Source organism: Hesperophylax consimilis, chromosome 27 (assembly GCF_061612785.1).
Source record: "Hesperophylax consimilis isolate HC1 chromosome 27, BYU_Hcon_1.0, whole genome shotgun sequence".
Classification (NCBI taxonomy): Eukaryota; Metazoa; Arthropoda; class Insecta; order Trichoptera; family Limnephilidae; genus Hesperophylax; species Hesperophylax consimilis.
The window spans coordinates 22,584,986-22,594,150 of NC_142862.1; the positions used below are offsets into that span (position 1 = coordinate 22,584,986).

The 9,165-nt window shown below is 35.2% G+C and overlaps 1 protein-coding gene across 1 annotated transcript in view; it reads left to right on the plus strand.

The window, feature by feature from the left end:
• Positions 1–5,409, plus strand: part of LOC149410776 (putative fatty acyl-CoA reductase CG5065) — a 68,515-nt gene extending 63,106 nt beyond the window's left edge. Inside the window, exons 9-11 of the mRNA XM_089647881.1 lie at positions 888–977; positions 1,848–2,111; positions 4,920–5,409. Of these exons, the coding sequence (XP_089504007.1) occupies positions 888–977; positions 1,848–2,111; positions 4,920–5,076 (511 nt within the window). The 3' untranslated portion in view covers positions 5,077–5,409. The remainder of the gene's footprint in view (positions 1–887; positions 978–1,847; positions 2,112–4,919) is intronic.
• Positions 5,410–9,165: the final 3,756 nt, after the last annotated feature.

Consider the following 9,165-nt stretch of genomic DNA (forward strand, 5'->3'; position numbering starts at 1 on the left):
GACATAAACGTTTTGTGAGATAGAAGTGATAAGTCACGTCAAGACGTTGCTAGAAGTCGTATATAAATAAATAAATACTGGACAATTTTTAAAGCGCCGCTTTTGTGAGTTATCACCTCAGGGGCGCTTTACAGTTATTAAAAAAATATATATTACCAAAATAAAGTGAAGTTAAGTAAAGTAAAATGAAAAACAGGAACAGGTGACATGAAGATAGAAGGTGGAGACTCTGCAGCAAGAATCCTAGGTGGTGAAGAAACTGGACCAGCTGCTGAAGCGAGAGAGTCCACCAGTAGTGCCAACACGAGGTTCGTCATCCATCTAGGTATGTGTCTGCTGCTAATAAAGCGCTGACACAATATCCTCACATAGATAACAGACCTTGGCAGCACCGCTGTGACGTTCGACGAAGATAGAAGATGGATACTCTGCTGCAAGAATCCTAGGTGGTGAAGGAACTGTACCAGCTGCTGCAGTGAGAGAGACTACCGCGTCCACCAACAGTGCCAGCACGAGGTTCGTCATCCGTTCAGGTATATGTCTGCTGCTAATATAGCGCTGACATGTGTCTGCTGCTAATAAAGAGCGCTGACACAATATCCTCACATAGATAACAGACCTTGGCAGAACCGCTGTTACGTGTACTTATAATACTTCTTCACTTGCTTAGAGACAGATAAAACATGAGTTGACTAGTCTACACATTCTGGACTGTGGTGAAAGTATTGCAAATTAGTCGAATGTTGTAGGAAGAGCAGTTCATTATTTCTGAGTCTACGAAAGGTGATATTGAAAAGGATAAGTTTTAGTAAAAGTAGAGCTACTTATGCATATGTTTAAGTACTACGCCAAAAAAATAATAATATGGTATTTATTTTTATTTTCAGAACTCTAAACTTCATCTGTGTCGGCATATTCCAGCTACTCCCAGCCTACCTTTTCGACTTCACAGCTAAAATGCTGGGCAAGAAACAACCGTGAGTGTTCAATACATGCCTATATTAAGTACGCCATCTCTTGACACCAATAAGAATCAGGAAGGTAAATGGTGATCTCTTTCTTGTTCTTCTTCTTTAGTCTTCTGGTGTCCAGACATAGTCATCCCGCAAAACGTCTCCATTTGAATACGTTAGTAGTTCTTTCGTTGAGTTCTCAACCATTATTATTTTATTATAAAGTGGAGACGGTTGGCTAGTTCCTATGAACACCGTGCACATTGGCCCATTGTGCTACCCCCCATTTTACCTCACTCCTTTAATAGTAGCATGGTCCATTTGATAAAGTTCACCAGAGTTGTCATTGAATATCAGGCCATGTCCCCTAGTTCAATGGTTACAATGTGTCTTCTCAGGTATCTGAGAATTGTTCCCAACAGAGTGGGACATTGGCACGAAAGGTGAATTGGAGTCTCTTCATCCTCTTCACATATTCTGCATCTATTGGTGTTTTCCACTCCCAATAACTGCATGTGTCTCCTGAGATGGCAGTGTCCCGTTAGTAGTCCTCAACCATAGCCGCATAAAATTTTTGTTTCATTCTTTTTTCAATATTCAGTGTAAGTTTATTGTTTTAAACATGTTTTACTATCAAAATTACAATTTAATATTAATTTTGGAGTGCCAAATAATGGAGGATTTTGGCTTAGATTCTATTTGTGTACACGATGGCATCTCAGGCAGTATCCATGACATCAGTGCTAAGCCGGAACGTTTTGATTAATTTTGTTCATTTTAAGATATCTGTCATATTGTTTACTGAGTTCATTCAATATTTACAAATTATTGCATTACAGTGCAGTAAAAATGTGGGTTTCCTCCAAACAAGAAATTATTTTCATATTTTTGCAGTGCCAGCATGGTCCGCGTGCAAAACAAGATGATCAAGTCGCTACAGATCCTGGAGTACTTTACGACGCACGAGTGGACCTTTCTGAATACGAACGTGCTGCACCTTCAGAGCAAGCTGACCGAGTCGGATCGCAAAGTGTTCGACATAGACGTCACTAATATCAAGTGGGTTCCGTACATGGAGCAGTACGTCCTCGGGGTGAGGCGATATATTCTCAAGGAGAAGGACAAGGATATTCCCAAGGCGATAAAGCACATGAAGAGGTACAGATTTTGGATTGATTTTATTCTGGACGTAACAAAATCTAGACCATCAATAATTTATTTAAATTTTGGAGTTGTTTGCTACGTTTGGTGACTTAGCAGGGGTGCCTGAATTTTTGGTATGAGGTTTGTCTAGTTCTTGGCGGCGGAAGCATTTGCTCACCTACTGGGTGGCGGGCCAGATAGGGAGAGACTGGTTGAGGGAGACCTTTTGACTTCTCCCTCTGGACTCTCTCGGCCCATCGCCTTGCACAGCAGTGGGACGGATGGATTTATACGTCCGTCAATCCTAGACACATTGACCCACAGATTCATACCCACCCCTCATCCCGCCTTTTTCCTACCCAGAAATTCTTCCTTTCCATAAAAAACCACATCCCGGAGAAGGCATTTGCCCATCTTAGGAAAATGGTTTTCCTTGTGGCCTCCTGGGTGGAGTTAATGTAAAAAAATAAATTTATATATATTTATATACATTGCATGTCATATACATATATTCGAGTTCTCTCGACCACCATTCTAAGCTCATTGGTAGTCTAGTAGTATTTAATTAATACCATTCCTCAAAATAATAATACTGGAACATATGAACTGCCTACTGTGGTTTAAATCCTATGAATCCACTTAGATTTCGTTGCTGATACTATATTTTTAGGTTAAATAAATTTGGCTTACTATGACAAGAGATCGCTCAAAACTTTTTTGCAAATTTGCCATAATATGCAAAGAATCGCTCGAGTAATCATAAAATTTCCAATAACCCAAATATTAATTAAATATTAAATGAAAAATACACTTTGTAAAACACCACTTTTATTTTGAATTAATATTAACAGCCAACCAGGTTTCGCTTAGCTCAAGCTTCGTCAGGGCTTATTATATCAACTAAAGTTATTTTCATACAGATATATATTTAATTTATTCCGTTAACCTCTGATAAAACTGTTTCCTCCCTTCCTCCTCCCTTCCTACCCATCCTGTAATCAGTATACATCCTTTCTCGTTCTAGCACTAATAAGGTGTCTGCTCTTTTATTTCTATCTCTTTCACTCGTGTATTTTATTTCTATCTCTTTCACTCATTGTTTTTATTTTCTTCTATATACATGGTGTCCGGAAACTCGTAGTACAAGCGGGAAACTGGAGAATCTACACCACATGGGGAACCCAAATAAACATAAAGTTTTTTGATTTGAGCATTTTCATCAAAAAAAAAAAATATTTTTCGGCTATTTCAGAGTTAAAATTTTTTTTGCGAATATGTCAGAGATAGGTATGAATATTATAGAACAACAGATGTTTTAACCCTGCAGAGCAGAAATATTTTATGATTACACCGGATTAAATGAAGGGTGATTTCAAAATAATGCTTTAAATCCGGGTTTCTTTATTTGTTTTACTTTTAAATAGTTTTAATTAGTTGGGTACTTTGATCTTCAGTAATAATTTATAAGAATCTGATAAAAAAAATCATATTCTGACTCGATTTACTCGAAAACGAAAGCTCAAATCAAAAAAATATATACTACAAAATCGACTCCAAATGTGATGTAGATTCACCAGTTTCCCGCTTGTACGAGGCGTATCCAGAAAGTAAGTGTACTGAATTTTTGTAGGTTACAAATCTTTTTATTGAAACAAAAAAATTACATGGTTACCGTAGTACATATGTAAGCTATTTTTCGACATAGTCGCCATTCCTCTCAATGCAGGTGGTGAAGCGGGGGATCAACTTTTTGATGCCTTCCTCGAAGTAGTTTCCCGCCAACCGCTTCGTCCACTTTTCCACCTCCTCCTTTACCTCCTCGTCGGTTAAAAACCTTTTTCTACCCATGTACAGCTTCAGGGAGGTAAAGAGATAATAATCTGAAGGTGCTAGGTTAAGGGAATGCGCGGGGTGGTTCAGGATATCCCATTTAAACGAAGCAAGCAGTTCCTTCGTGGCGTTGACCGTGTGTGGTCTGGCATTGTCGTGCAGCAGGCTGACTCCCTTTGTCAGCATGCCTCTCCTCTTGTTATGAATCGCCTTCTGCAATTTTTTTAGGGTCTCACAGTATCTTGCAGAGTTGATGGTCTCCACTTGAGGCAGATATTCAATCAAAATTATGCCTTGACAGTCCCAAAACACGGATGCCACGATTTTCTTGGCTGAAATTGTGGTTTTGAACTTTTTGGTGGAGGGTGAAGAGGTGAGAACCGTTTTTAAACTCGCGATACCACTTGAACACAATCGTACAATTCATAGCTTTATCACCATATGCAGTTTTAACCTCATTATAAACCTCAAACGGAGGTTTTTCCTTCCAAACGAGATAACGGATGACGCCGCGTATTTCGCATTTGGCGGGAGATTGGATTGACATTTTTCACGAAACGTGTTGTCGCGTTGACACTTCTCAACGTACTGACCTTGAACAGGTCTCATTTTGGAGGGGAAGAGTCAGGCTACACGTAAGTGTAGCCAACATATCGAAAATAAATTCATTCGGTCGTGAGAGCCTCAGTACACTTACTTTCTGGATATGCCTCGTACTACGAGTTTCCGGACACCATGTATATGTGTCTGTATGAAAATAACTTTAGTTGATATAATAAGCCCTGACGAAACTTTAGCTAAGCGAAACCTGGTTGGCTGTTAATATTAATTCAAAATAAAAGTGGTGTTTTACAAAGTGTATTTTTCATTTAATATATAATGTCACATCACAAAGGGTTTGCTTCCTTCGATAATATTAATTAAATATTCAACAACTGCAAAATGTTCTCCAAATCGCTGTTGTACAATGTCCAATAAATCCATTTGTTTCAGAATGTACCTCCTGCACCAGTTCTCCAAGGCTCTGTTGTTCTTCGCCTTTTACAAGCTGCTGGTCGGCAATTCCGCCCTCGCAAAGAGACTCAGCTACAACATCATCAGCTTTGCGTTGATTGCCATTAATAAATTTTCCACCGTCTTTAGCAAATAACCACACAAACTTATTACTATAAAATAGGATGTTTCTGAAGAGAGTTATGTTATTCTAAGTCGTGTAAAAAGCCTAGTAATCATAATTCTCCCCCGTTTCTTTAAAATTAATTTAAGGCAATGCACTACGTCGTGTAATATTTTATATCGAGCCGCTATCAATAACACCCCTTACGTAGATGGCGATAAGGTTTAGATTCCCGCTTTATATCATCCGCCAGTTTTGATTTATGCAAGAAAAAAACATGGCCAAAAAGTGCCTTAAATTTTATTTTGTGGATGTTCAGGCATAAATATTTTATTTTTTTCCGATCATTTTATAAATAACTTAATTTGCCACATTATACAATAAAATCATAACCGAAAATGGGTTTGTAAGTAGGAGATTATGAACTTTAAAGCAGTTTTTATAGGCCTTAGACATTATTTTTTTCTGGGCTTATAAAAAGACTTATCTAAAAAATTCTCGATTATTTCAAAAGCCAGGATGTATTCTACTCGCAGTATTTAATTAAAGCATCTGAAATATTTCTAGGCGACCAAATTTTCAAACCAAAAACACATGATTTTGCATTACTACGTAGTTCATCGCCTAAAAAAGGAATGCGTTGCGAATCCTCTGCACAAAAAAGTCATTGTCATTGAATTCATATTAATTGGACAGTTTTCCAAGAAAGAACGTTTTATGGACTTTAAAGGTGAAAAGCACTTCTGTTATCATTTCATCATGGACCGGTGTTTCTCAATACTTGAATCTTGGTTAATAACAGCACTCCAATAGGACTTTCACAGAACTTGAATATCAACTTTGAAATTTGATGGATTGTTCAAATTCTGTGAAAATCCCATCCTAATTTTCTTTTAACTACGTTTTTAGCAATTCTTAAAATTATTGTTAGAAAAATGGTTCGATATGTAGAACTATGAAAAATAATATACCTATATAAAATAAAATATAATAAGTATCTTTCACTTTTTTTACCTTGGAGTAAGAAGCCATTAACTTAAAACTCCGAATTCCAAATATCTAAAAAAATTTCAAAGTATGCTCCGAAAATTATAAAAAACGCACATAGTTAAGTTGTTTCAATTCACTTTGTAAAAATTCAGTGTTTCTTAAAATGCTACTTAACTCAGATGTCGAGAGATGTTCGCTCTATCTTAAATAAGTGGTTTTAAGTATGTTCACAACAGTCAACTCAACAACATCATGATCATTATTTTTTAATAGGTATAATTATGTTTTTAATGACAAGGTTTTTATCCAAAGCACAAAGGATAAAAAAATATTATAAGCAATTATTGGACTGAAACACAAACATAAATTGAAAAAAATCTTCCGAGATAAAATAAATGTCGCCGACGGGAATTGAACCCGCACCTTCTGATTGACGGTCAGGTGCACTTATATTAGATGTGTAATCATTCTTCCATCATTGTATTATAATAAGGGTTAGCGCTTATATTAGATGTATAATCTTTCTTCCATCATTGCATTATGATAAGGGCTAGCGCTTATATATTACATTTATTATTATACATTAGATGTATAATCTTTCTTCCATCATTGCAATATGATAAGGGCTAGCGGTTATATTAGACGTATAATCTTTCTTCCATCATTGCATTAAGATAAGGGCTAGCGCTTATATTAGATGTGTAATCTTTCTTCCATCAATGTATTAAGATAAGGGCTAGCGCTTATATTAGATGTATAATATTTCTTCCATCATTGCATTTTGATAAGGGCTAGCGCTCATATTAGATGTATAATCTTTCTTCCATGATTGCATTAAGATAAGGGCTAGCGCGTATATTAGATGTATAATCTTTCTTCTATCATTGCATTAAGATAAGGGCTAGCGCTTATATTAGATGTATAATCTTTCTTCCATGATTGCATTAAGATAAGGGCTAGCGCGTATATTAGATGTATAATCTTTCTTCCATCATTGCATTAAGATAAGGGCTAGCGCTTATATTAGATGTATAATCTTTCTTCCATCATTACATTATGATGAGTGCTAGCGCTAATATTAGATGCTACGCACTTTCTGCATATATATAAAAATTCAAAAAGCTTAGTAATAACATATATCAAAGCTCAACTAGAATAATTATGGCGGTGAATATAAAAAATTGATAGTTTAAACGATCATTTTTTTAAAACAATGTTTTTTTACTATGATACATATTTTTACAATTTTTGACCCATTTGCGCCATCTCTTGGGTTGGCTAGTAACCAATTTCAAAGAATAATGTCATCTAATTTCAGATAAATGAACCCCACCACGTTGATAGAATGCATGACAACGAGTGTATCTGCTGAGTTTCAGCTCGATCCGATTCGGATCGGGAAGTGGGTTTATTCATGGAAACAAAATCGAAATTGAAATTCACGTATTTAAATTGACGTGTAATCGTAGAATTACTTTATGATGTTTATAATATAAATAATATTTCATAAAAAAAAAATCTGAAATGTGATAAAATGATCATTTCACATCTTTATTGTGGTGTAACTACAGATAAAGTTTCATTTTTGATTTTGTATTCTGACAATATATATACAACTATTTAATAAACGTTAATTGATTCCATTAACCATTCAGAGATGTGCTTTATTTCAAATAAATCCATTTCAAATGGAAATGCAAAATGCAAAATGGGTATTTTCCATTTTGCATTTTAAATGCTTTTCTAAAAACCATTTTGCATTTTGCATTTTAAATGCTTTTCTCAATGCATTTTCCATTTTAAATGCTTTTTTGAAACATTCTTCCTACTATCTCCACTCATCTTTTTTTCATAAGCCCCAAATATCAGTCGGTCCTCAACCTCGCTATGAGAGATAATTTACATTTGTCAAGTTGCTCCCTGGTAGGAGCCCTGGCAATTGAGTGATACCATTACAAAAAATACTGAACATGAGGCCATGACGCTGTAATATTTAATGTCAGATAGCAGTTTCTATGTTTTTACGTTGGCAACATTAGTCCCGCGCAAATTTTTTGTGGTTTCATAATCTGTAGTCGTGGTGTTTTTGGATTTGCCATCATGTAATATGTTTGTTCTACATTGATGTCAATTATTAAATGACAAAATTGTTTAAAAATTCTATAAATATTTTAATTGTTTGACCTGAGAAACCATTTTGCATTTTCAATGCATTTTGAATGTAGGTATTTTGCATTTTGCATTTGAAATGCTTTTCTGAAAACCATTTTGCATTTTGCATTTTCAAATGGAAATGTTTTGACCGACTTCCATTTTGCATTTCAAATGGTTTTGGGTACCCATTTTGCACATCTCTGTAACCATTACCCTATTCTGATAATATATATACAACTATCTAATAAATGTTAATTGATTCCAAAGGCGATGCACTACGTCGTGTAATATTTTAAATTGAGCAGCTATCAATAACAACCCTTACGTAGATGGCGATAAGGTTTAAATTCCCATCCGCCTGTTTTGATTTATGCAAGAAAAAAAAAATGGCCAAAAAGTGCCTTTTATTTTATTTTGTGGATGTTGAGGCATAAGTATTTTTTCCGATCATTTTATAAATAACTTAATTTCCCACATTATACAATAAAATCATAACCGAAAATGGGTTCGTAAGTAGGAGATTTTGAACTAAAGCAGTTTTCATAGGCCTATACATTTTTTTTCTGGGCTTATAAAAAGACTTATCTAAAAATACTCGATTATTTCAAAGGCCAAGATGTATTCTACTCGCAGTATTTAATTAAGACATCTGAAACATTTCTAGGCGACCAAATTTTCAAACCAAAAACACATAATTTTGCATTACTACGTATGCCATCGCCTTAACCATTACCCTATTCTGACAATATATATACAACTATCTAATAAACGTTAATTGATTCCTTTACCAATACCCAGCCTATTGGAAAACTTTTTTAGTTTGTTAAAGATCTGATATCATTTATTTTTTTAATTACGTATTTTATTAGTATAATTACCATGGTGCCTTAATATATGCTTAATTAATAATGTGAATGTAATAAATAGGTAATAACTTAGTACTAGGTACTGTCGTGTGCCGATTTCGTTTGGATGTGT